We start from the raw sequence: 27,117 nt of genomic DNA, 5'->3' as shown, positions 1-27,117 counted from the left end.
CCCATGTACAAATGATCCTCCTGCTCACCCTGGCAGTGCACTGGCCTGTTTAGAGCAGGATACACATTTTCCTCACTCTTGTTGGAGTGGCAGTTGCTGTTGGCCTCTGTGGTGTATTTTGTGGCTTTAGTTCAAGGCCAATGTGCAGAGGGAGGTAGCACAGTGGATTGTTAGCACAGGTGAAGCCTAGAACTTGGGTTCAAAGAAAGAGTCATAGACAATTTAAAAATGCATATTTAATCTTTTATTTTATAATTTATGGTTGAGTAAAAAAATGGTAAATTAACACCCAGGTGTATTTTAAAGAAATACCAGACAGAGCAAAACTGTTTTGAGCTGTTGTACCTGCTGATAAACTTTCACTTGACTGATACCTTAAGAACCAGGAACTGCAGTGTGACAGATAATCCACACTTTAGCAGGTACCACAGCAACACAAGCATACTGCAGAATACTTCTGAATGGTGTACACTTCTTTACAAAAACAATCCTTAGCATTCTGATATCCCTCTGATAAAGCTTCTACCCTGAACTGTGCAGATTACAAACTCTGGAGCTGGTCAAAAAAGGGATCTTTTGCTGCATTTAAATTGCTTTTGGACTGTCATGCTGTATTAGTAACTACACTATTTTTTCATGAGTGTTCATCAACTTTAAACCCTGAGTGCTTCTGAGTTGGTGTTAATTCCTGAGCCAAGACAATTAAGGCACAAGATAATTTTAACTAACATTTTGTTATGGTGGTTTTTCTTCTTTTGTTTGTTTTTGTTTTAACAGAAAAGGGTCAGGACTAAAATTCACACCACAGCCTTTTTTGTTTTAAAGCTAAGATCGGTCATACGAAACTTCCTTTTAGTTCCCCATGGAAATCTGAAGTATGACCTTTTATTTCAATGGAAAACAGATCCTCTTGCTGCTGTCCTGAAAGCTGTCAGCATCTCTCATCTCAGGACCTGGCAGCTTTTCTCTTGCATTGAAATTGTATTATTTTATTAAAATGTCACTAGTGAGTTGAGGTAGTAGTAGTTTTACCAACAGTGTTACTGTAGTTAGGCATGAGGTACCCACCTCTGCTCCTGCTTCTCTCCCTGCAGCAAGCTACAGCAAACGCCTGAGCACAATGTTATCTGCAGAAATAACTCAGTAGCCAAGGATTACTTTTCTGTCCAAAGAAAAGCGATGGTATCATTCTTCACTGATTTGATTCAAAACAGTGAATTGTCAGCAGCATCATCAACTTAAAAAGCTGTGAGGAAACTGCTCAGGGCATCACAAAATACAGGTTAATTATCTCATAAGATTAACTGGATGTCTTACAGCTATTTCTTATGCACATTAACAGTATTAAGCCTTAAATCTTCATGGAAAGCATTAAGTTGAGGCATGCGGACAAAATAAAATTTGCTTTTGACTCTCTAAATATTTACTCAAATATTTCTCTTGCATGCCTGATGCTACTGCCAAAAGGCACTGCAGTTCTCACAGTCAGAACTTGGCTGAAAAAAGGCCACAGGAATTACACTGATCCTGGCTGGTTTTATGTGTAATTGCTGCTGTTCCCTAGCAGCAAAAGGCAAGGGAGACCTTGGAGAAGAGAAGTGGAACACAAATAGTCATACTAATCTTGCATTTCTTCTGGAGAGATGTGGATGCACTTAACAAAAGGAAATAAATTTAGAGATACCTTGCTCAGTCTGGAAATCAGCTCTGATGGGTTTTCTCTTCCCAGAAATGTATTCTTGACTTTAACAGTGTGGTTTACATATAAAAAATAACCCTGACTATCCCTGAAATGTAACTTGTAGATGAACAGCTTCTGGAGCAGGTTGCATAGTCCACCATGTGTTAAAGTTCAGTGCAAGGAAACAGCAGTCATTGCATTAGCAAAGTTTTACCCAGCAGCCTGACAGGTGTGTTAGCACACTGGGACTAGACAGGCTCACTGTTCTTGTGAAAATAGATGTTCTCCCATGCAGTGAGGTGGCGTGAACAGAAGAATCTCCTGAGATTGAGGATTATCCCTTGGTCAAAGGGGTTCTCCAGCTCCGAGTGCCGCAGGTAGGAGATGCGGTGGTGAGACATGAACTCCCAGGTTGTGGTGTTGCATGAGATCAGGTACAGATGGGAAACAAGCAGCAGCAGGACCACAATGGTGAATATGAATATCAGGAGGAAGGACACAAGGAGGAAAATGTTGTGCTGCAGCCACTCCCGGGATTGTTCAAAGTAGAGGCCTGACCTTTCAATTCAAACAGAAATAAATCTGTAGTTAAAGAAGCAGAACTAGTTTCTGCTAACTAAACTAAGCAAACTTCATGACACATTTAAGCTTGATTCATAACTAATGAGCTGCTAATAATCCTTGACTACAGAGAGTTAATATACTATGAAGTCCTGAGAAACTGCACCACAGGGACTGGAAGCTAAATTTAGAAGATTCTGTTTCCCTGACAGCTGTGAGACACAATCACCCTGGGTTAACTCCTCTCCTGAACAGCTGGAACCCTGTTGAAGTTTCCAGCACTTGAATGTGTAAACAAAGATCGTGTTACAGGGACTGAAGCAAAATGAACAATGAAACCTAAATTACCAGAGACTGCTCAAGATTAGGGAGCTCCAGGATGCAAAAGAGAGTGAAGATCCAGAGCCAGTCTATGTTCTATGCCAGCTCAAGGAGCACTACAACTTTTAGCAATCTTAGAGGTCCAAAAGCCCTCTCCCAGCCTTACCAAGCAACATGGCCTCCCCACAGCAGAACCACAAGCTGCACACTCAGGTAAACTATGAAGAGGGGGTGATTCCTTTCTCCTACACAGTTCTCAAGCCAGGGGCAGTGATGGTCATAGCGCCGCACACAGTGCTGGCACAGCTGGCAGTGCTTGGCTCGCATGGGTTGCTGCAAAACACAACCAGGAAAAGAAAAAACTCACTGGCTATAGTTCATGGCTGTCCCACTCCCATTTGATAGAAGAGAACATCATGTAAATCTGTCTTTTCCCACAATATTGTCCCTAAAACACTTGCTTGTGAGACACAGCACATCAACATTGCTAAGACAATCAAAGGAATTGTGATTCTCCTGGTCAAGACCCAAATCGGTGGCATTCAAATTAAGTGATCCTCCCACATTCCTCCTATCTACACAATTTCTTTATTTTCCACCTATTATAGAATGTCCAGCATGCCAAGGAGGGAGACAAAGCCAATCAGTGTAGTCAGGAAAGCATGAGCCAGAGTACTGTGGTGAAAAACTAGAACCACTACTGTCAGAGTGGGCAGGATGTGATGCTTTCTGGGGATGTACAGAGAAGTGCCTCCATGGGAGTGCAAGACACTTGCACAACAGCTCAATTACCAGGCACAGGGAAGGTGAAAGACCTGGCTGGGAAAAGCAGTGCTTCCTAGGATTTGTCCCCTGCAGTGTATAAAGGCTTTGCCAGCTTTTCTTCTTGCAATAAGCTCATTCCTCTTGGTTGATACTCTTCAGGAATTTATGGGAGTGGGGTAGTGCCTAATTTCATTAAACTGATAAGGATCACTCTGAAAAGAAGCCTTTCTAGGCCTAGGCAAACTGTTTTAAGAGCTAATTTAATTGCTGTAATTTCTCCTTCATGTTGTCTTTTACCATTCAGGCCAAGGTTTTCACAACAATGACCAGTTACCACATATTACACTCAGCTGCTTTTCTGACTATCAAGGTATTTTCAAAATAACTTCTTAGACAGTACTGCAAGGTCTGGCTGACATGGCAGTAAGAATGTGGAATACAATTTTCTCATGGCAAAAGAAAGATTCTTGTTTTTATAAGCCAGCAGGGACTTGTTTCAGCCTTGCAAAACTGGCCTGTGTGCCAATGTCCATCACTACTACTTGTGTAGCTACACAGTCTGCCCAGCCTCCTCTAGGCAGCAATTACAGACTACCAACAGCAGCTGAAGAACAATATAAGTTTTCAAATCACTCAGCCCTTCCTCTTCCAGCATGTTCTGGATGCCCACCTTCACCAGGCAGTAACCACACCGCCGCAGCTTAATGTCACCTGGGATCTGAGGGATCACCACACCTTGTCCTTTATCTTCACTTTCCTACAAAAAAGAGAAAGGAAGGGACTGAGGAGGGTTCTTGGGCTCCTGTCTAAGTATGACTGAGCTGTCTTGCTGCATACTTTTACTTAATAGTTACAAATTGCTTGTTATCTCTATCATTAGGAACAAAATAATTCATTAGGATACCTAGAAAAGCTGCTGACAGTTATGGTACAGTGAGAGAGAACAGGTTACTGCAACCCTCCAAAGAATGTCTGCAGAGAGGCAGAAATAACTGTGGACAAGATATAGTCTGGGACAAAAACAAGGTTAGACTTCACTTCTAAACACAGTTATGTCTTTTTTGGTATGAGCAGTGCTAATTAGTCATACACAGCCAACACTGACATTAGTGATGGATGACTAAGATTGATAATGCCTTTGTCCTACAGTCTATAAGGCAGTGAACCTTGAGCAGACTAGCAGTTACTGAAACTGCGTCTCCATTTATTTCACTGTACCTTGTTTGTGGATGTGTCCTCTGAGAGGGCAACAAATCCATAAAGAGTTCAATAAATAGAGCTCCAGAGAGCACTGTCTGCCAAGCCTGCCCTTCAGTTCGGGGCTTTTTTTGCACTTGTACCACTTAGCAGTGGTTACTGTAAAATAGGTCATATACACATTTCACAGGGCACTGCAGCCTCTGCTCTAGGAGAGGACTTGAGCTCAAATGGCACAGATAAGTACAAGGAAAGTGTGGTATGAAAGGCACATTTAAAGCCTGTAAACCCTATTGCTGTTACCAAATACCAGTGTGAGGCAGTCTGTCCTCATCTCCAACGGTCTGTGCATGTGTCCTTCATGCCAGCACAACAGAAATTGTTTCAGAATGTTCTTATCTGCCAGAGTGGAAAAAGCAGAAAAGCCTATAGACTTTAGAGCTACTCCACTTTGTTCTGTTCATGAAGGGATCTACCTTCACTTCCTCTTCAGGCTTAACAAAACCCGGATCCATGAGGGACACCTTGAAGTACAGCAGGATCGAGCATAAAACCAGCAAAACGAAGATCAGCGGCTGAAGCAGCTCCCCGCGCTCCTCCTGCTTCTGCAGATCTGAAAGGTACCCAGAAAAGACAGAGACCAGCGGCTCCTTGTGAAGCGTCCTGGATTTTTCTCTCTAGCATCAACAAAGGGGTCCCGAATCTATGAAGAGGAAATGGGGAGAGACCAGGCGGAGAGAGGAGAGGCTGAGAAGGGGCTCTCAGACCCTCCCCCGCCCCGCTCTCGGGGCGCTCCCGAGCCGCAGCCGGGCTCAGCCCGTGTCCCGCGGGGGCCGCACGGCCCAGCCGCGATCCCCGTCCCCCGCCCGCCATCCCCGTTCTCCGCCTGCCCCCGGGGGCGGAGCAGCCCCGGCCGCCCCCTCCCCGCAGCCCGGCCGGGCCCCGCCTCACCCGTGCGGTGCAGGAGGAGCCCGAGCGCCAGGGCCGCGCTGAGGGCCGTGTGTGCTACCCGCACCCAGCGCCCGCCGGGGGCCATGGCTCCCCCCGGCTTCATCGGCTCCGGGGCTCCGCCGGCCCGGAAGGCCTCCGGGCAGCGCTGGCAGGGCCGGACGGGACACGGGCAGCGCCCCGAGGCGGGGCCAGGGCGGTCCAGCCCTGCGGGGGAGGCTCCGCTGCGCTGTTGGACTGGTTCCACTCCCAGAGCGGGCCGTCTGGGGCTCGGCAAACACCCTGAGCCGGGGTCACCTGGCTCCTTTGGTTCCCCACACCGCCCCGGGGTTGTTGTGCCCTGCGAGCCGGCCCTGCGGGCCTTTCCTCCAGGAACGTGTTTGTCTTGAGCCCTTCCCGCGTGTCCTTCCGCCCTCAGCCCGGGCTCTGGGGCGCAGGGCTGGGCAAACTGTTCAGAAGCTCCGTTACAGCGGCGCAGACGCTGCTGGGTGTACTGAGCTGGGGAAGGGTCGGGCAGCAGGTGCCGTTCAAAGGCTCCTCGAGGTGGTTCCCGAGGTGCTACTCTGCGCTAATCCTGCTCTCGCTAATGTGGTTTTTCCATGTGTTGGTTTCCAGCCCCCGAGAAGAAGCGCGGAGAGGCTGTGCCTGGCTGGAAGCAGCCTATTAACCAAACAGAGCCTGCAGAATGTCTGACATAACTCGAGGAGGGATTTGATCTGGTTGAGATGGCTGCAGTCAAGAGGTTCCTGGCTGGGTGAGGTCATTGAACTCCCCCGAGGGCTGCCGAGGGAAGCAGGTGTGTGTAGACTCTTCTCAGCTAGAACAGACACCTAAAAGCAATTGAATTGCACCTTTGATTTTTGTCTCTTGCTAACAATAAAAAAACCCACCAAGGTGACTATAATGCATATCTATTTTACACTTTGAGTATCTAAGGGAGATGAATGTTATCACAGGTCTGTAAAAGTTCCAAAATCAGTGCTTTCTCTTTAACTCCTTTCAGTTCTAACATAGCTATACCTTGCTGCTTTTGTTACCTTCTTTCCCAATAAAAAATTGGAAAGAAATATATTATTATTAAATTTACTCTCCAGCACCTGGTAGTGAATTCCTTGGTATTGTTTGCCTACAAATTGATTATTTTAGTTTCTTCATGAGTAAGTGCTGATGCCAGGAAAGCACCTGGTTGTGTGGGTCACTTAAATGGTTTACCTGAGACAGCTGGGTTGAAATGTTAACAGAAATTGTCAACTAAATTTCCAGCAATCATTCAAACTCTTTTTTTTTTTTTTTTTTTTTTTTTAATTCTAGGTGAATGCAAAGCCTATGGCTCTCTTCCCTCAGACACTTAAGGTTAAGGCTGTACTGGTGCTCAGAAAAAGGTGGGTAGTGTCTTTCCTTCTTCACAGAGAGCACAGAGAGGTGTAAATTTTAAAGCTTAATGAAAGCAATTTGAGTAGTAATAATATTATCTACTTAAAAGTAGAAACATTTTGATGTTCTAGAATAATCTGTCCTAAGGAATATATTCTCAATCTCTTTGTGATGAAAATAATTTGGTGCATGTTACTCTTTTTATCTTCTCCTTCAGCTTTGAAACCTATCTTGCAGAGATCAGGGCTTATCTCTTGTCTCAAGGGTTTCAGCCTCAGTGACTGGTTGGAATTAGGCTCAGTTACAGAAAGTCTCTACTAGTAAGTTTCTGAGGAGAATCTTGGTTCCTATGGCATCCCAGCTCAGAATGCCATGCTGCTGGAAGGCTAAGGTATCTCTCTGGACTCTTAGCACAGCAGGTTTTCAGAGGCAGTTCAGTTTCATAGAAATGCTCCTCCCATCCTGTTCACCTTACTCCTTTACAGACTCCACAGCAACCACTGAATTAACTGGCATTGAGCCCTTCCAGGACCAGGGTCTTAAGAAGAAAGTCAGGCTGGCCTTAAAGCAGATTGGCTTTTCTTAAGTGCTCAGATCCTGCCCCTTCCAAAGCCCAGGCTGTGGAGTGTGAACTGCAGATAGATTACAGAGTTCAGAGCAATCTGGACACTCAAATATTGTCCTGATTTTTTTTTCCTCTCACACAATTTTCTAACAATGCTCTCGTCTTCCACTGCTTTCTTCTGTTGACAAGCAGTATTGTGTCTTTTGGAGTGATGAAAGGCAAAAGCACTGAACAGCATCATCAACACATGGCAGTTCCTTTCATTTTTAATTAAATATACGACAGCCAATGGACCGGTAATGTACCTAAATAAACCACATTCATAGAACAAAGGAAGAAGACACTCTTGAGCACTAGGTTTAATACACAGCGGGTATCCAACGGATACAACAGAAAAGTTAATTCATTCAGAATTGTAAGGAAGCAACAGTTGTGCATTTTGATTTTTTTGCTCAGTTTCACCAGGTACAAACATTGGAACCAGGCCTCAGCATCAGGCAGGTCCATGGACAGAGTAAAAGGAGATGCTCGTTATAACTGAGGGTATTTTCATTGCAAAACAAGGAAATACATATTTAATTAGCTGAAAAACTTTTTTAAAACAAGGAAAGAGTTACAGAGAGGATCAGTGATAATTACATGAAATCAAGAGTCTGTTAAAGCAGAAGTGTTTCAATTCAGCAGAGTATCTCCCTCATTCCTTAAGTACTCTCTTCTCCTTCAGCCCCCCTGTTGCTTTTCTCTATTCCTGATGACTATTGCCCTCTGTGCTTCATCCACACACATGGTTGTCGTGGAGACCAGCTGTTTCCCTACTTTTAATTCTCTTTTTCCAGCACAAGCTGTCCTCTAACACCTGAGCTGTGGCAGACTCCTCCCTAAACAGTCTCAAGGAAATGTCTTTTCTATGGATAGTGCCTGACTGCAGTGCCCTCTAGCTCTTGCCTTACTGGTAATTAATTGCCTTCTTCAGGTAATGAGAGGGAATTGACTCACAGCTCCAAGACTTTTCTTCCCACTCATCTTTTGCAGAGACTAAAGTGACAGCAGCAGAAGCCCAGCCAAGGCGACAAGCTAGGTAGGATTCAGTGCTGAAGAGGATAATTTCAGTAGGAAGGTGCAGGGAAACAGCAGCCATGGTGCAGATGAATTATCTGCAGTGTTCTGATTGCCACAAATATCAATGCTAAACTTTCTTGGCTTGGTCTAGATGAGAAAGTCTGATCCTTCTGGGTGTTAAACATCATCCAAGTAGATGCCAATCCTTATGAGCAATTCCTCCCACAGATTTTGTAAAATGGAAGCACTGGTGGGAAGTTGCTCACCAATTAGCTCTTATCTGCTTCAGAGAGGATGGACACTCGGCACTGCTGGGTCACTGACAAGGGCCCCTGGAGGACAGGGCAGCCTCCAGCCAGGAAGGAAACCACACACGGTTCAGGCAGAGGGTTCCTTTGTTGGCACAGTCTCTGCAGGAAGCTACTGAGTCGTGTTTGTGCTCTGCTGGCCCAGCTTTGGAATATTAAAGGAAATGTAATAGTGAAAACATGAAGAGTCTGAGTGGGCCAACAGCTACTGAGCACAAGGAGCCCCTCTGTAATATCCTTATATGCTATGAACTTCTCTACAGCTGGATTTTCATTTGAAAAATAGAACCCCATTCTGGTTTGCTGAGCAGGGTTGGTCACTGGCTGTATCATTTCGTGTGGAGCTGAAGTTTCCTCTTTGATCCAGCAGAGCTGGAAGGCCTGAGAGGCATCCTTGGAGCAGTCAAGAATTTTAGGGTATCCAACTTCCCCTTTTACATTAAACCTTCATAAAAAATCTGCCACTTTGCCCTCCCTTCCTTTGCAGAACATTGATGTGATGTCTGCAGGCAATTCTCCTGTTCTGTCCTCAGCTCTGGATCCATGGCACCAGTTAAATCCTCGCCACCAAAAAAAGTTTTCAGGTCATGCATTATTCCTGTTGTTTCAGTTAGGGAAACTGAGGCCCAAACTGGTTTCAGACTTCCAATTACAGGAACTGTTGGATTGTGCTCTGGTGCTCAAACGATACTTTTTACTCTTTGATCCTTACTGAAGGAAAAAAGTTATTTTTCAGCTCACAAAATCTTGAAGACACTAAAGCTTGTAGGCAAAGAATATATTACTCTAACAGGGATGTTATTCCTTTTAATGTGCTGCCTTAGGCATTTACCTTGCTGGTGGCATGACTCAAAATCTTATGTGAGGCTTTCTGCAATTGCCCAGTTAAGAGTTCCCTCTTTCACCTGGGAGCGGTGACAGATTTCAGCAAGCTGAGCTTTTTTGTCAGCCTGGCTTGGTTCCATTCATCTCCTTATTGCTGGGAAATTGAAATATTTTTATCCTGGTTTGGGCTGAGGTACAGCTTGTTGAGGGTCTGCGAGCAGTGAGAACAGAGGTTACCTCTGCAGTGTCAAACAGCTTTGATGCAGTGCGCATCCTGTTAGTCTGGGATGCAGCAGGTGAGACTGTGAGACTCCAGAAACTTCTCAACTTGTGGAAGCACTGGTTTGGAAAACCCAAACCTTTGGGGTCTCAAGGCAGATAAAACCAAACCATTGATTGTCATTAGCCTTGATGTAGTTGTGCCAAAGTCTCAGAGCAGAGCCCAACTGCTTGGCTTGGTGGATTGCAGTGAGAGGCTGGAATCTGCTCCAGCTGAGATGGGAGTTCCCCAGCTTCACTGTCTCCACAGTGTGGTAGCTGCTTTCTGGGGACAAGGCTTTCTGATACCTCACATCTGTCATCTGTCCCCTTCTGCTCTACTCCCACCTTGCTAACACAGTCAGAATCTTGAGTGCTTTCTGTCAGCTGGTTCAAGATTTTAGTGACAGGAGGTTTCACTACATGGGCATTGGAAAGGAAGCAGATGTGGTGGGTGGTACTGCCATGTGAAACAACTTCCCAAGGACAGCAGCACTAAATGGGGAGTTAAAGAGCAAAGCCTGACTCCCCTAACAACCAAGGCTGTATTTGCAGCCCCTCTTAGTTTTGCATCTAGAAGGAAGATTAGCAAATGTTACACAGAAAACAGATCTTGATATAAGCTTCTTGAAATAAACTCATAGGGACACAAATTCTTAAGAAACAGGAATAAGAGAAAAATACATTTCAAATGACTGCAAAAAAGTATAATTTGTCAAGTTTTGCAATCTTATGCAAACAATTTAAAAGTGACACAAAAATATATATAAGTTTGAAAAATACTTAAAAGAAAAAAGTACAGATCTCACAATACCAAAACAAATTGACGTATGGTTAAAAAGGAAAAAAAAAAAAAAAAAAAGACATTGAATAACACCGTATTGGCAGTAACCTCTCCAGGCAGTTGTGTTCTGTCAGTTTAAAGTGTCAGTTTGTGGATCAAGGATCCATCTCTAACGTGCTCACAAGGACAACATGAACTCTGAGCATTAGCAGAACCTCATAGCAGCGACTCAAATCCAAGAGCAAAGTGTACAAGGGAAGAGAGCAGCAAGTTACTGTGCTCTGAGGCCTGACATGTCCCAGCCTGCATGGCCATGGGCTCATCTTCCTTCTACCAGGCACATCATCTTTTCTGAGTCCCTGCTAAGGGAAGATTTGTCAAAGAACTGTGATGAGCAGTGGGCTATGACATGGACAACTGTGCTGTTGAGTGCCTGGCTGTGAAGCAAACCTTGGCCTTCACCTTCTTGAGCCACTATAGGTCTGGAGTGTCACAGGTGAAGACCAGCTCAGTGGGACTCTTCTCTCACCTGTGTGACACAGACTGGAGTAATGCTGCTGATGGGACTGGGACTGCACTGGTAAGTGCTTCTGGGAGTCAGATAGGAATAGGGCCTTCTGCTTCTGAGAAAAGGGGGAAGATGTTGGGGTGGAAAAAAAAGGTGCTATTTCCTAGGACTTCCCTTCAGAGGGTGCCTGGAGACTCCCCACCTCCAATTCCAGCAGTTGTGCTGCAGTGGGCTTCCTGTGAAGGGAGATTATGATGCTACTGAGCACAGCTTGTGATGACAGATTAAGGAAGGGCAGAACAGCTCCAGCCCCCTCCTGGGACTTGCACAAGGGGGTACAGCTGCTCAGGCCTAGGGCCTAGCAAAGTATAGTATGCAGAGGGAAATACTCTGGCTTTGTAGCCCTTCCCTACAAACCAGAACACTACTAAAAAAGGTGGTGAAGGACTGGAATGAAGATGTGTAGCCCTTTGTGAACAAACCTTGTGCCTTGCTGCACAGGCTCCCTTCAAGAGAGAAGCTCTGTGTAGCCAAGAACATGTAACTGGTTCTACTGGTCATCCCCGACCTTCTGAGGCTGGGTGGGCTGGCAGATCCCACTGTACTGCCAATGGGGACAAAACAGACCTCTTGACTTTATTGGGGAAGTCTTACTTCCAAATGACCCACATAGAATTAGTGATACTTCCATTAATGTGAGTCCTCTATTAAAAAGCCCTTAAGGGAGTGAATTGCCTTGAAAGGTCTTTAGTTTCTCCATTTCTAAGTCTCACTAAAATGTCAGTTCTTTTGGTCTATCTCTCTGGTACTGTGTCCCCCAACCCCTCTAACCAAATAAATAACTCATCACTGCCCCACTGAGCAGCCAATGCTGATTCAGGACTGGTGTTCTTGCAGACATCACAGGACCTCATGCAGTACAGCAAAAGGGAATTTTCTAAAAAGTGGGAAATAAACACCACACTAGTGATCACACAACTAGGTCTTCAAGCTCATGGTCATTTGAGGCTCTCTGTGTGGTCTAAAATAAATGGTTAAAAGATACATAATGTAATTGTCTTTGTTTTTTGTTTTCTTTTTATACAGAAATCATACACACAGAACTTCAACCTGAAACTTCATAACAAAAAAGTCCACTAAGTTAAGGAAAGCATTTTGTTGTGCAAAAAGTCCCTCCCCCCTCCCCTATTCACCTTCATCTACTGAGGGTCTCATACACACACATAAAGTTTCCTTCCAACGGGCGAGTTGGTAAGAAAGAGTCCTCCCTATGTACAGTGAGTTAGAGAGAAGCTGGATACAGTGCTGGCAAGAGGCACTGGCTGATTGCCTCTATCTGGAAGTGTCCATGTTCTCCTCCTTAAAGTTACTGCAGTGCTCTATAACTTTCCTATGGATAAAACAAGGACAAGGAGAGAGGGTTTAGTTTAAAGCTTATTGCACCTCAGCTGTGGGACAGTAAGGTAAGAACTGTCCCAGAGTTGATTTCTGTGTTAACAGTGTCCTGTTTGTATTTGAGACACAAACTTTTTGTATCTGTCAAAACCAGTAAACTCCACAAAAGCAGCTCCCAATTTGGAATGTCAAGTTATGGTAGTGCATGTCCAGATCCAGCTGTGACCATTCATTCATTACTCCTACACCCAAAACCTCAGATGCCTTTAAATCCCACCAGGATTACAAATGTTTGTCCTTACTGTGCTGTCACCTGTCCCATCCCACACACTGTGTGTAACTGTGACTGCCTTCTGCAGGCTCCAGTCCTCTCCAGAATTTAAGAACCCTCAGCTGTGGGAATACCTGCTGCCCACTCACCAGGTATGTACTCCCAGATCTCTACCTCTCTCTTCTATTCATCCTGCAGGTATGAAATTACAGCTCTCAAATTCATACCTCTCATACACATCACTACAAGCCTTGCTTTGGTAGCCTCACTTTCGAGGAAGAATTAAAAACTAAACTAAGGCTAAACTGAGAGTTTGTGATGGTGCACTGGTGTCCTACCGGGCCATTTCCTTGGTCTCTTGTCGTGCTGAGGCCATTTTAATCATGTCCTTCAGGAGAGGAATCCCACCTTCTTTGATCAGCAGTGGGCAGTACTTGTCAGCTGCAGAGAAAAGAATAAATCAGGTCCTTGTGAACCCTCACAACAGTGTACAGAGGGTGGCAGCAGGGCAAGGAGAAGGATCAAAACAGTGAAGGAATTTCCTACACACTGAGTCTAATTAGCTTTATTTGTCTGTGCTGCCTGGACATTCCTGCATCACTCAAAGGTTTTCTCTACCTACATAGTTTATCTTGCAAGACCTTTTGTGCTGACAGCCCCAGGTTCACCCCCTCAACTTCTACAGTGCAGGGAATATGACTTCAAACAGAGAACTTACGGTAGACAGAGACCAGGTTATAGAGTGCCCAGGTGGCCCAGTGCTGGCTGACTGGGGAGATCCCTTGTGGAAGAAGTCGAAGGATTGGTTCAAATGACCTGCACAGAAATATTACAGAAGTTGTTAAAAATCTAAGAGTTACTTCTTTCAACACCTTTGCCACTCACAGCAATACAATACAGCAAGGGATCTGCTCACAGATACCACAGCAGTAAATCCATTGACATTTCAAAGATTCTGGCACCAAGGCTAAGTCAGTGTCCCAGGGCAGTGCTGGCAGGATTACAGGCCCCAGCACTGCAGCACAAACACACTGCTCAGAGAAATAGCTGCAATGAAGGCAACTGAGCCCAGGAACTGATTTCCATCCTCCATTAGGCATTTCCTCACAAGAGTTGAAATCCAGCAGCACTGATCAGTTTGAGACAAAGCCAGACTATACCCAGGCAAAGCTGGCTGCACATGTGCAAGGGTTCCTGTGTTTCTTCTGACAACTATACTGTCTATACTGTAAACAGGCACTGGAATGCCAGTTCTGGATCCCTGCCAAGCACTGAGGGAATTCTGAGTACCTGACAACCTCTTACAGGAAGGGGTTAAAAGGATTCCAGCAGTTATATTAACCTCTGAAGGGATTTCTGGTACCTGTGTCTAAATATGCCCCAGACAAGAGTGAAAGCATGTGGCTTTGGGAAGCAAACAGACTTAAAAGGACAGATTGCAAAGGACAGCAGTATCAGAGGAAAATGCTTAAGCAGTCCGAGACAGACAATGGTGTTCCTGAACTACTCAATTTCAGCAGAAACTTGCAGGAGAAATTCTTCTGGGCTGCCAGACTTCTCCCATAGGAATTGTCAGGTAAGGTGTCTAATTTCAGCATATTATGCAACATGTTTCAAAGGAAGATGTAAAACCCTCACCAAAGAATATGTCCCTGAAGGTATTCTCCTTCACTCTGAACAGAACCTCCATGCTAGGCTCTCTCTCTTCCTTTCTCTCTGTTGGTGTTTCCTTCCTGTCACAATCCTGGCTCCTGTGTGAGTGGGCCAATCTTTTTCATTGCTCACCTGTAATTGATATTTCTCCTGGAGTTGATATCCCAGCTCTGGATGGCTGCCCACATCCTCTTCACAACTTCTTCTCTGTGAGGCTCACAAATCCCCCAGGCCTCTAAACCGTCAAACATGATATGGGAGAGCACTCCACAGGCATTATATGACACCTCAATCCCATCAGCTTTGCTCTCGAGCAGGTTGCTGCCAAGACAGAAGAGATCACTTAGAGCTGCTGAAGCAGCAAAGATTCGCAAGTGTCCAGGTGATTTAGGAGAAGATATCAGAGCCTAGCTGGTGACCAGCCAGGCACTCACCTGAACACACTGATGAACTGGGAGGTCATGAGCTGTGGGCGGAGCTCCTTCACTTCTGCCACATTGCCCAGGAGGCCCAGCATGTTGCGGTGCAGCTCCTGCTTCTCTGGGAACTCCTGGCCAGGCAAGGAACAGGATTATACACAGGTAGGACTCTGGAGATGCTGAGAACAAGCAACCCTGGAAAAGGCTGTACAGCACATCTAGAAAAGCTCAGTATTTTTGGGTAGTCAGTAATGGCCCCTTGGCAGGAGCCAAATGGTGCTAAAGGTATGTGTGAAAAGGGAGGATCAAAACCAGGCCCACTGTTCACTGCTGCTCTGCTTGAGGGGGGCTGAGCAAAGGTGGGCAAAGGGGAAGATGTGTTCACTCTAATTTTCTCTGTTCTACATGCTGGGTGGAATGATGTGACAAATAAGAACTTACACAAGCTTTTTCTTTCTTGTTTGTGAAGTGTAGGAAGTAATGCTTGGAGAGGAGCAGAGCCAGGCATCCTGCCCAGGCACCTGCATCTCCACTGCTCCTGTCAGCATCTCTCCAGAGACAATCAGACACTTACTTTCAAGCACTCCAAGAACAGTTTCATGCCACTGTAGTTAAGGAACATCTCACAGTTATCTGGGGTCTCATCAGTGATGTTCCAGAGGGCACTCCAGGAGAACTCCATCACCTGATCACACTATAGAGAAAAGGACAGAGTCAGAGCTTTGCTAATGCAGGACCCTGGTGCAAGCCAATCGCCTGTCTTCTCTCTGGCACCCTAGATGACTTCAGAGGTAAGAAAACCTTGTTGTTCACTTTCAACTTGTCAGTAAGTGGGTTTTTTGTTAAATATTTTTGCCTCCCTGTCACATTCCCCTGCCCTCACCCTGGAACAAGAAATTCTGCAGCATCAGCTGAGATGTCTTGTGTTTGTTAGAGAAGCTGAGCTGGCACTCTGGGTTGATTTCCATGCCTAAGTCAGACTGAAGAGAAAATATGTATATGTTTTTCTTTGAGAAACACTCACCGTTTTATCAGCCAACTTCTTTTGAATCAACTTTAGCATTGTCTGTGGGCAAAGAAAGGGGAAGAGTGAGAAACAGTTTAAAAATCATGAAGCTAAAACTTAACCAGTCCTGTAGTATCACAGCAGTTATGGCCAATTTTGATCCTTTGCAGAGAATCTACTTGATCTGTCTTTCTCTAAACCAGTGGGACTGGGTCATGTTCCAAGCTCTAAGTATTCATAGAGCTGAAATATGCCACAGTCCCTGAGTTGTTGAGTTAGTTTTGAGCTGTATGACAAGGTCTGGGATGCACCATAACAACACCAAAGCAACAGCCTTTGCAGTTCTTGGAAAAGACAGGGGATATGGGTTGAGTTGGGAAATTGATGCAAACTTGGGGAGAAGCAGAAGGAGACAGTCACAAGGTGGTACCAGATCTAGAAATAACCTGATGTGGTGAGGTCAGGTGTTAGGTTACAGTGATTTCCTGCCCTCACACCAGCCTGTCTCTGAGATCATAACCTCCAGTGCTGCTAAGCAAGTAAAGGGGTGGGTTCCAGGAGAGCTCAGCATTGCTGGGACACTGGTTCCCTTCTGTGATATTGCAAGGATGGATCATGGCTGGAGGCATTTGATGGACAGCTGTAACAGAATTGTCCTAGCTTGGGTTATGCATAAGTAGACACCTTGGGACCATACCAACCATGACAAACCCCATCTTGCCCACAGCTTCTTTGTGGTCGTTGTCCACCTGGCAGACCAGGGCGTTGCAGAGGTGCACAGCGATGCGCTGGATGGACTCGTCCTGCCGGCTCTGGTTGAGGATGTTGAGCAGCAGCTCGTTCACTCGGCGGTACTGGAACTCCAGCTCCTCGGGAATGCTGAAGTTACACAGTGTCAGGCAGCAGTTCCGCTGCACCTGGGGCAAAAGGAAGCAAGCAGTGGGCCAAGTGGCTACAAAAGCACAGACCCCACCATCTCATGTTTCCTTGCTGCTTGGTACTCAAAGCATCTTCTTGCCTGACTACAACTACTGAGATTCCTGTTGCCCTCTGATCTCGTGCTGTGCTTTAGCCATGCTCCATGACTGTCACTCCAGTCTCACAAGGCCACCCAGTTATCCAGGGCCTACTGCTTTCCAAGCCAGTTCCTCACTGCTGATTGGCTCTCTAAACAGCTGACTTCCAGTACAGAGATTTCAAATGCTTCTTTCTGTTGACTGAACATGCCCTTTACCCACAACAATTTCATCCTACAGTCAGTGCTGGGTATCTGTGTGTCACACACACACTTTGACCACCATTCATAGATAAAAAGGAGCACTCTGCATGTAATCCCCATTGCTGAGTGGAGACCAGGAGCAGACCTGGGCAAGCAGTAACTTCTCTACCTTAACTCCCTGCAGGCAGAGGAAACCCAAATGCTGACACCAAGGTAAAGAATTGATACAGGGGAAGAGGACTATGGGAACCAAAGGTGCCTGGGGTGCTCTTACTGTGACCTCCTGGTAGGACTCCATGCCATTCAGCACCACCTGGATGACCTGGCGCCGCAGCTTCACGCTCTGCTCCATGCGGTACTCGGAGTTGGTCAGGTAGAACAGCGCAGCGCTGCCTGTCACCTGGATGTTTTTGTCATCCTTGTGGCACTTGAGGGCTGTGATCACCAGCTGCAGAGAAGCAACATAGAGCTTCAGTGCCACAGACTTGCTGTTAATTCTTGGAGTGACTGTTAGAAGCCCACAATGAAAGCGTGGCCCAGGCATAGCAGGAACGTGCTTAGGAAATGAAGGTACCCAGTTCCACTGCACTACTGGAACTTTCTCTGGAATGGCCTGATACAGTGTCCCAGAGTGGAAAAAAAACCTGGGAATGCAAAATTCCCCTTGTCAGGGTGAGGCCAAAGCTTACCTGGAGGGCTCTCAGGAGCTGGCTGCAGCGCTCGATGCGGGCAATGTCGAAAAGCAGGTTGATGGCCCGGGAGGTGATTTCCGGCCGGTGCTCGGTGTAAGCCTCGATGGCATTCAGGACTTGCTCTTCGTTTTTGTCTCCACTCACCTGGCATGGAAGAGCAAAAAGAGTCAGGGGAGAAATTATGAAGGAGGAAAACCAACATGAGAAGGAAACTCTGGAAGGTCAAAGGGTATACCTTCCCTTTGCCCTGAGAGAGTAGATTCAGCCCAGGATGAGACAGAGGCTGAGTCACTTTTCAGTCCAGAGGGAAGAGAAAGGGCACCTTTGGGGTAGGAGAATGCTCTTCAAAAGTCGGACTCCTACTGTCTTAAATCCTTTTCTGTAGTCACAGATATCCTCCAGGCAAGATGGTTTCTCCATGCTTTTCTCCAATGTTTTTCAATCCTTATAAAAACTATGTGGGGTACAGGTCTTGCTTTCTGGTAGTTTTCTTGCATTATGAAGTAGTTATTGAAAGGTCAGAGCTCAGCTGTCACACCCAAGACCCAAAGAACTCCCCTCTACTGGCAGCCAGGGTTCTCATGTTCTTTCGACTTCTAGCAAGTTCCTACTGCCAATATTCCTGCAGCCTCCTTACCTTGTAGGCTGGAATATGGGTCAGGCGGCAGAGGGATGTTTCAAAAAGGCCCAAGAACTGCAGCGGTCGTTTCAGGCCCCGGAAGGGAGCAATGCTGCTCTTTGCTGGCTCAATGCTGGGGGGAAAACATAAGAGATTGCTCATGTTGGTACCATGTTTCTTTCTGACACAGAGATGGCTGCAGTCCTCCATTCACTTTGACTGTACTGCTTCATACCCAGAGTGGCAAAAGCTACACTTCATTTTATACCAGGCAGCTGCTTATGAACGTAATTCTGAATATTCATCCCAGGTGATCCTGAGTGAGAGGTGAACAGCTGAATGGAACCAGCAGAAAGAATTAATGCAGACAGGATGCAGCTTTGCCAGGTAAAGTCTGTCCGGAAATTCACTAGTTGGAGTGAAAATTTCCTCTTAAAAGGCTGTGGATTTCACTCATCCAATGTATTTGTAATGTGATAAACATGCTGAGTCTGCTTCTGTGAGCATGCAAGAACACTGTTTTGGCTGCCATGTTCCTTATTGACCAAGAGCCAGTGTATTTTCACCAGCTCTGCTGAAAAGGAGCCATTACTGTCTCACTTTTTTGATTCTGTTCAGCAAGTGCTACACAGGAGGGCAGAGGTCTTGGCTGATGTGGAAAACCAGACCTCTAGGGATGCCTCTGCTGAGGAGCACCGGGATTTCCAAGGGTTGGTCTGCCCAGTATTCAGGTCAAATCTGAAATAGGCCTTTAGATTCCAAAGTCCTAAAACACACAGCCTTCCTAAGAGTGCTGATGTATGGACTCAGTGTATAAATGTTCTGTCAGAAGAGCCTGGATTTCCACAAGAGTAAGAGTATTCTGTGTAGGAAATGTGTAAAGGGCTTTGGAGTCTTTTCAGAAAAAAATCCATCAGAAGATCCCTGGGAAATGTGTGTGGGGAAGAGAACTGAAATACTTCAGATATGCATGGCAGGCAGATGGGATGAATTCTTTATTACTCTTACAAGTCCTTACATGTGTTGCATACAGTAATCACAGCTGATTCTCACACTAGTCTCTACTGTCAGGGGAACCTGGCAAGAGTTGTATCCTGCTTTTTAGTACTGATTATACCTACAGAATTTGAGAACTCAGAAGAGGGAACTGTTCTTAATTCATCTTTGACTATCCGTCCAAGCAGACCTCAGTAACTGCTGTTCCCTCACCTTGTCTGGCCCATCTTCTCCTCCATGCTGGGGATAGTGCAGTTCTCCAGCATGGTGTGCCCTGAGATGTCGAGCGAAGTGAGGTTCACCAGGTTTTCCACAAACAAGTTTAGAACCCGCCGGGTCAGCTTGAACTTGTAATAACTGGACAGATGGTCTCGGGAGATATCCAGGTGCCTGCAAGTGATAGAGAGCATCTCACAGCCTGGAAAGCATTAGCTGGGGCTTCTGCCTCCCTACCAGAGCCAAGTGTGATTATTATTTATCATTATTTCCTTCCCAAGAAGGAAGGAACCACAGGAATGTGGTTCTGTAGGCTCTGGCAGCAGCAGCTGGTCCTGTGTCTAACCAAAGCACACAGGTATCTGGTAGAGGGCTACTTGGAAAGGACCACAGTGAATCACCTAACCACACATCACAAAGGGAATTGCTCCAGGCTCAGAAACTGCCTTTTCCAAACTCCATCACAGCAGCCACCTGAGCATTTCTACCTGGAGATTAAGATGCACCAGAAGATCTTTTTGTCTGCTTCCCCCATCTTATAATTTTTCCACCCCAGGCTACTACATTATCCTGATTTCTTTCAGGTATTTAAATGCTTAAGCTTTGAAGAAATCTTTCTGTTAGGGGAATGGTGGGACAAACTGACCAGCCATTGTGTGCAGGTGGGGTTCCTTACAGGACAGAGAGACTTTGCTGGCTCATACTGAAGACTGGAGCAAACACCCCACTCACAAAAGTGTCTTCTACCTGTTGCACACCAAGTGGGGGTGATGGGGTCATATATATGTTGGTTTTTGTTTTTCTAATGGGAAGTTTCTGCTAAGTGGTGTCTTCTTACAAGCAAAATTCAGGCTGGCTTTAGACATGTCAGATATGTACAGAGTACCATCAGTGAGCCTGTTCACAGGAAGGTTTATAAGCTGAACCCAGCAGCGAGTGCCTCTCTGATAGCAGGCAAGAAGACCATTCCTGAAAGACCTCTCCCTATCAGCTAGAGAAGGATAAAGAAGGAAGAACAGATCTGCTGACCTGAGCTTGCGAAGCTGTGCAATCACTTGGATGTGCTCCTCTGAAAGGTCCATGTTGTAAAGCACTAAGGAAACCAGACTGTCCTTCCACTGGGTCAGGAATCCCACATCATTCAGCTGGATCCCAGAAAGGTCGAGAGCTGCGAGGGAGGCCAGGGGCCGCAGCAGCGTCTCCACGTTGACCCCCTCGATCAGGCGGCCCAGGTTCAGGATGCGCAGGCGGCTGAAGCCTTCAAAAGTGAAGTCCTTGACCAAGACCTGGCGAGTGGGGTTCACCAGGCAGTCGTCCTCACAGCCCCCGGGGTTCTCCTCCTCATAGAAGATATTGCTGCAGCCAAAGAGGCTCAGGGAGATCAGTGTGTGGCTGAAGCTCACCAAGGTTTGCAGGCTCTTGGCTGTCAGCTTCTCACAGTTAGTCAGGTAGAGCTCAATAAGATCCTAAAAAAGGGAAATCAAGGTTAGAGATATTTCACACCCTGTTTGCCCCACACCTCCCACTGGGACAGCTTGAAATCATGTATCATCCAACTTGACCAGTGTCCTATGCCATTCCCAATAGTGGCTTTGGGAGCTGAGAAGGGAGAAGCTGAGGTTAGTCCAAGGAAGACTTGGACAGCAAAGGATGGAGTCTTGGGAATCTCTGGGTGTCTGGGATTCCAGCTGGTGCCTGTGCAGCAATGCTGCTATGTAATGTGGTAGCTGTCAGTGCAGCCCCACCTGCTTCCTGATGGCCTCCAGGTCCTGGTCCTGCACAATGTGTTCCCGCAGGTGGATCCGAGCTAGCCTGGTGCTCCGTGGGTCTGAGAAGAGGGTGAAGAAACTTTCATGGGGTTCAAAGATGCTGTCTGTCTTCACCAGCTCCACATACCTGTGTGGGGCAATGGTGTTAGCACAGCACAGGCTCAGCCACAGCTCTGGAACCTGCACTGGTGACAAGGAAGCGTGACAGAGTTGTGAGTACACACCAACCCATCTCCTCCCAGTATCACCCAGATCAGCCTTTGGGGCAAAGCAGCTCACCAACCTCTTCTGGCACAGAACCAACAATCCCTAGGAAAATCTTGGGCAAAGATTTGTGCAGGAATCAATTTGTGTGTGAGCAAAATGGATTCTGGCAAGCACAGACTCCAGGAATTTTTTCCCCTAGCTGTTAAAAGTTAGTAATTTGATTTTTTTTTCCCCCCATTTTTCAGAAAATTAGCTGTCCAGAATTCTCTGCCAGACTTTGTTAGCACAAGTTCAGCCAAGAGAGACTGTGACAGCCAAATTACATAAATCACTGGAAACAAGTTGCTTTATAAAACTCTGGGAGCAGCAGCCTTAAAATGTAACATCTGTTAGCACTTTGGACTCTTATTCTCTGGACAGAGTGTTGTAATGCTTCAGTGATAGGAAATGGGAAGGTTTCTTTGTTGCTCACTGACATTCTAGGAAGAAGCAGTGACTGTTTCACTCTGGGTTTACTCTTTTCATTTCCCTTTTTACAGCATCACGTTGAGCTCTGACTAACTTAGAAAGGGTGACTACCACAGAAGTTAGAATGACAGCAGTACAAAAGGGAACACTTCCTCCTGAAGTTCATGCAAACCCTTATTTGCTAATATGATCAACTGGAGAACTATACTCCCCCTTCTCTGAGCTCCCAGCTCCTCCCAAACCAGGCCTGAAACGTACTCATTGACAAGCTTGTCACAGATCTCGCTTGGCAGGAAGATGTCGGGATGGAGCCGAAGCGTTTCGTTGTCCAGGAGGTAGCAGAGAGTCCCCTCCAGGTTGCGAAGGCAGTAATCAGTGCACAAGGTCATCAGAGACTCAGGACTGTCAGATGCCATCTTGAGGGAAATTATGGGAAAGGGAAGAGTAGAAGGAAGCGTTTGATGGAGGAGATCCTTCCCTCAAATGAAGTCCTGGGATGAATTTATGGGGCCATCAGGATAGCTATAAGCAGAGAAGGGAAAAAAGATGCATTGAGAAAGGCACAACTGCAAGTGTCCCACAAAGCTGTCACACCAGCAGGATGTTGTATTTACAGCTCATCACTTGCTGACCTCAAAAGGACCCACAGCAGTTTGGCCTCTCTGGCAGTGTGCCCTTAATTCCTTGGTGTTCCCACTCCAAGGGGACACTGTGGGAATGAGTTAGTGTGATGTGCTTGGAAATGAGGCTACACAGCAAAATGTTTCCTCATTGCAGGGTTATCTGGCTGACAAAGGCCCTTGGAAAGGGAAGTGGTAGAAGCCACGTTGCATGGTTTCCTTCAGGGTGGGTTGGATAAACCAGCAGTACATTTACTGTCAGCATAATCCTTTGTAAGGCACCAGTGGGATCTGTGGCCCTGTATCTCCTGCCTGTCATTCTCTTTGCCAACATTCCAAGTCAAGTTTCATTTTCAAGTTCAGTGTTTTTCTGTAGTGCCAAGCCAGAAGCTTCATGCAAATCCTTGAACTAGAGCGTGAAGTGGATCAGAAGCCAGAGGGAAACACAGACTGGTGTGGGATCCCTCTGAGTGCAGTGTAAAGGCAAGGACTGTGACTGTGCTGGACACCTCTACAACCAGCTCACCCTCACCACCCCAAATCCGTCACAAAGAGTGACTAAATTGGAAAAAGGCAAAGTGCTTCTTCATTTTTAGAACAGGATAAAGGATGGGTGAGGCAGACCACTGGGAGAAGCTATTCCTGTTTTCTGATTTGAAATGACCTGACTGCTCTGCTATCAAGACTTGCTCAGTGGGGCCCCAAGGGGCTTATCAGAGAAGCTAGCTTGAAGACCAACAGTGACATTTCACTTTCAAAGGGTCAAATCACATTACAAGCAAACCTAAACTTTTCTAAATATTTCCACAGACACAAAAAATTGCATTGAAATGTTTATTTTTGATATAAAATCTATGTCTTATCAAAAGTCTCTCCCTGCTGGGCCTGAGAACACTGATGCTGTGGTGGTAGTTGTTATTCTCTGCACCACAGCTGAGCAGCCATTGCTGGAGAAGTTGTTGCAAAATGTCCTTAAGCATATTCTATTTCGGATCTTTATCCTGCAGCTGCAAATAGCAGGACACTTGTGTGTCACCAGCTCTCTGCTTCTCTAAAGCCTCTGCTGCTCTCTTTTCTTCATTGCTATGGTATCAGTACAAAAGAGAAGAGTTTAACTCCCATTCCTCAGCTTAATCACTCTAAAAGGTAATGCTGAGGCAAAAAACCCCAAAACTTCAGCAATCGTAAAAACTGTACTTTAAACTCTCTCCAGTCATGGTGTTAAGGGTGGAACTTGCTCTTTTGGTCACTGAGTGCTGACAGAGGCTCACAAGAACATAAAACTGAGACTTCTCAACAGTGTCACAATAGCTCCATTGAGGTGCATGAGGTCCAATCAACAAAAATGGAGGGTTTGCAGCTTTGATAAAGGAGGAGCTCCACAATCCACAGTTCTCACCTTTGGAGTTAACTAAGGTGAGAAGTCAAGGCTGAAATGGGCCACTGAATGCACAGTATGGTCTCCCTGGCTGGAAGGTCCTGGCAAAGGGAATGCAGGTGGGAGGAAGCTGTCCTGTGTCTGCTTTGGAGATGAATTGGGCTCACCTCCAGAACAAGTCCCTCTCGCAGATTTTGCCTGAAGCTTGCTGGAGAGAATCTTTCCAGAAAGGCAAGATCAACAGGAAGATCTGAACCAGCTGGGAAGCGTGTTCTGCTGTCCCTACCAGTTTCCCTGTGCCATCAGACAGGAGGTCCCTGCAGCCAGTGTTCTTCCACTGTTTACTACCGACGGCCAGAGAACTCGAAAACAAATTCCCATTGACAATCTATTGTCACGTGCAGCTGGAAACGGCCAGTGCTTGGGACTTGGCCAAGCAGCTCAGAGCACCAGAGGGCAAGGACTGCCTTCCTGTGGCTCTGACAAGCCTCTGTTCCCTCTCTGCTGAGACCAGCACAATGCAGTTGGTTGATTCTCAGCCCTGAAGAAATCAGCTGCCCTTTAACTTCTGAGCTCCCCATGATCCACCAACACAATCCCATGCAGAAGTTTAATATCAAGAATGGTTAAACTGTCCCACAGAAATAAGACTAAAGAAAAGCTTTCATGCTCCTGATTTATTACAGATATCTGAGCAGCTGCTGTGACCTTTTGTCCAGGAGACAACACAAGGTAGCCTCTCCCTCCTCAGACTGAAGACATGACATCTTAGCAGCAGAGAGGGAAGTAAAAGTGCCAATAGCTGCCCTTATCAATACTGTCTCTAGTCATAACCTCAATGTGTGACAAAAAGAAAAGAACTGGAAAGGCTGGAAAATCATTAACGTTTCTCTAACTGCTCTCCTCAGGAAGCTTCATACAGGATGAAGCTGCCTAGTGACTGCCACCAGTGCTTTTCCAGCAATGAGCTGCCTGGTGCCATGTGGGTTTTGATAAGAGTTTTGGTAGAGGTTTTCAGCATGAAAGATGCTAAAAATTCAAGAGCAAGAACTGAAAAGTGTCCAGAACTTCAGCTGCCAGTATTTTTTCCAATTTATTTCTCTGACAGGTTTGCTTCCATCTTATTGCACCAAGGAACTGAGTTCCTCAGAGCCTCAGGAGCAGGCACACAAAAGCCCTTTCCATGGTCACACAGCCCTCTCTGTGCAGTAACAGCACCCTCCCGCCACCCACGGACCCAAAACCAGGTGCAGTACAGGCAGCTCTACTTACCCCCTTCCCAGCATCCAGGACCCACCAGGCTCTTTGCAAATATTCCTTCTTTCCAGGCTGCATCTGCACTCTTACAGCATTCTGAGCTGCACTGGCACGTGAGGCTGGGGACCTCTCCTGGGGCTGCCAGTGCCAATATCCTCTCCCTTGGACTTCAGACCCATCATCTCTCACAGCCTCTCTCCAGGCAGTGCCCGGAGCCAAGCCAAGCCTGACTCACTGTGGCTCCATGCCAACCACACAACGTTTACGCTGTTGCTACAAAAATGATTGGCAAAGTTGACTGTTCCAGCATCAGGGACTCATCCAAGGAGAGGGCAAACAATATGCACTGACATGAGCTGATTACAGCAACTTCAGAATTATAAATGTAACGTAAATGCAGAGTTTGGCACAGGTTATGCTCTGAAGGGAAACTGCACTGTCACTTTAGCTGGCATCTTGCAGCTACAAATCCCTGTGATTTTATTAATAGATGGGTCATCACTGCCTTTGTGGGGAAACACCATCCCTTCTGACACTAGGGAAAGTGAAGTAGGAGATGGAACCATCCTCCGTCCCAGCTAAGCCTGCAACTCCCAAACATGTCAGCCAGCCAGGCTGACATCCTAAATGAGACGGCTTGCACTCGCCGGGGAATGCGTAGATCTTTACCTGCCTGCAGTAAAGATGCTCCTTCAGCTCACTGAATTAAATTACATCACGGATTTTCATTCCATGGGTCACCTGCCCAAGACTACCCGGAGTCCCTGGTCACGGCTCTCTGGGCGCTGGGGCTCCGTCAGCCCGCGATAGTCTCTACCAACCCCGCGGGCAGCGCTGGCTCCGAAGCCGAGCCCTCCCTCGTCCCCGAGGCACTCAGAGGTCACCTCACCGTGCAGCGCCGGAGCTGCTGCCGCGAGCCGGGGCCCTGCCCGGCGGGGCTCAGGTGCTCCCGACAGTCCCGAGGAGGGGATGGGCACTGCGCCGGGGGCACCGTCCGGCACTGCCGGGGGCGGCGGTTCCTCCCCCCGCCCGGGCGGGCAGGCCTGTTGCCCCGGGTCGGGCTGGGGAGGGGGGCACCGATACTCACCTGGCGCCATGGGGGACTGGTCCCGGCTGGTCCCGGCTCCCCGGGGCGGGCCGGGGTCCGCGTCCTGCTCGGGCCCGCTCCCCCCGCCGCAGCCTCCGCTGTCAACAAACCCGCCGTCACTTCCTCCGCCCGCGCCGGAAGCGCCAGCGAGTCCTTCCCCGGAAACACCGGCCCGGCCGGAACGCTGGGTCAGCGGGGACCCGGCGGGGACAGGGACGTTCAGTGACGTCACAGGGCTGTGACGCCACGCGGCGGAGGCACTGACGTCACCGCGCGGGGCAGAGCTTAGCTGCGGCGTCCCGGCAGGGCCTCCCCGGGACGGGTCGGCGCAGCCCGGGCCGTCCCTCGCTCAGGAGCCTCGGCTGCCGCCGCCGCAGAGCCAGGGTCCCGCCGCGCCTCCTCACTGAGCGAGGCCATTCCCGCGAGCCCCGCTCACGGTTGCCATTGGCATGGGCCGGAACGTGCCCGGGACAGCGCGAACACCCCGCGAATCTCCTCAGTGCTTGGGGGACCGGCTACTGCAGCCCCCGGGGTCTCTCCTGGTTCTTGGTGCCTGGGGAGGGACCCACGCCGTGTCCCGCAGGCCGGGGGGCGCGGAGAGCCGGGACAGGACAGGGGCCAGGTCCGCGGGGCGCCCGCAGCGCTCTGAGGCAGGCAGGGGCGGGACTTACAGGATAGGGGCGGGGCTTAC

The 27,117-nt window shown here is 47.4% G+C and overlaps 2 protein-coding genes and 1 long non-coding RNA gene across 5 annotated transcripts; 1 reads left to right on the top strand and 2 right to left on the bottom strand.

Annotated features, from left to right (window-relative positions):
* Positions 1–221: 221 nt before the first annotated feature.
* Positions 222–5,620, bottom strand: ZDHHC12 (zinc finger DHHC-type palmitoyltransferase 12). Its single transcript, XM_009093464.4, has 5 exons — positions 5,477–5,620; positions 5,002–5,138; positions 3,999–4,085; positions 2,730–2,896; positions 222–2,239 (listed from the first exon to the last, which is right to left on the bottom strand). The coding sequence occupies exons 1-5, from the start codon at positions 5,577–5,579 to the stop codon at positions 1,930–1,932; spliced, it is 804 nt and encodes a 267-aa protein (XP_009091712.2). The 5' UTR covers positions 5,580–5,620; the 3' UTR covers positions 222–1,929.
* Positions 5,621–6,141: 521 nt separating this feature from the next.
* LOC127060214 (uncharacterized) lies at positions 6,142–9,250 on the top strand. Its single transcript, XR_007778956.1, has 2 exons — positions 6,142–6,269; positions 6,785–9,250. It is a non-coding gene; the product is annotated as an uncharacterized LOC127060214 (long non-coding RNA).
* On the bottom strand, positions 7,754–27,092 carry ZER1 (zyg-11 related cell cycle regulator). 3 transcript variants are annotated; one of them, XM_050980875.1, is made up of 17 exons: positions 26,427–27,092; positions 25,355–25,612; positions 22,343–22,606; positions 21,386–21,536; positions 20,670–21,106; positions 19,638–19,814; positions 18,447–18,561; positions 17,807–17,953; positions 17,392–17,565; positions 16,600–16,815; positions 15,917–15,958; positions 15,467–15,586; positions 14,908–15,023; positions 14,606–14,794; positions 13,539–13,636; positions 13,159–13,261; positions 7,754–12,544 (listed from the first exon to the last, which is right to left on the bottom strand). In XM_050980875.1, the coding sequence occupies exons 3-17, from the start codon at positions 22,498–22,500 to the stop codon at positions 12,487–12,489; spliced, it is 2,301 nt and encodes a 766-aa protein (XP_050836832.1). In that variant the 5' UTR covers positions 22,501–22,606; positions 25,355–25,612; positions 26,427–27,092; the 3' UTR covers positions 7,754–12,486. The 3 variants fall into 3 exon arrangements, with proteins under 3 accessions (XP_050836832.1, XP_009091710.1, XP_050836834.1); XM_009093462.4 differs by lacking the exon at positions 25,355–25,612; XM_050980877.1 differs by lacking the exons at positions 25,355–25,612; positions 26,427–27,092 and having other exon boundaries at positions 21,386–21,594; positions 22,343–22,484.
* Between the last annotated feature and the right edge of the window lie 25 nt (positions 27,093–27,117).

Source organism: Serinus canaria, chromosome 17 (assembly GCF_022539315.1).
Source record: "Serinus canaria isolate serCan28SL12 chromosome 17, serCan2020, whole genome shotgun sequence".
NCBI classification, from domain to species: domain Eukaryota; kingdom Metazoa; phylum Chordata; class Aves; order Passeriformes; family Fringillidae; genus Serinus; species Serinus canaria.
This window is presented reverse-complemented; position numbering and strand designations above follow the sequence as displayed.

Coding starts and splice junctions, on each gene's coding strand:
- ZDHHC12 (XM_009093464.4), bottom strand. CDS start 5,579: ATGAAGCCGGGGGGAGCCATGGCCCCCGGCGGGCGCTGGGTGCGGGTA. Junction 4,086..5,001: donor AGCCTGAAGAGGAAGTGAAG/GTAGATCCCTTC, acceptor TCTTTTTTGTAG/GAAAGTGAAGATAAAGGACA. Junction 2,897..3,998: donor GTGGTTACTGCCTGGTGAAG/GTGGGCATCCAG, acceptor TGTGTTTTGCAG/CAACCCATGCGAGCCAAGCA.
- ZER1 (XM_050980875.1), bottom strand. CDS start 22,500: ATGGCATCTGACAGTCCTGAGTCTCTGATGACCTTGTGCACTGATTAC. Junction 19,815..20,669: donor GCACAGCTTCGCAAGCTCAG/GTCAGCAGATCT, acceptor TATCACTTGCAG/GCACCTGGATATCTCCCGAG. Junction 13,262..13,538: donor TAACCTGGTCTCTGTCTACC/GTAAGTTCTCTG, acceptor TTTTCTCTGCAG/CTGACAAGTACTGCCCACTG.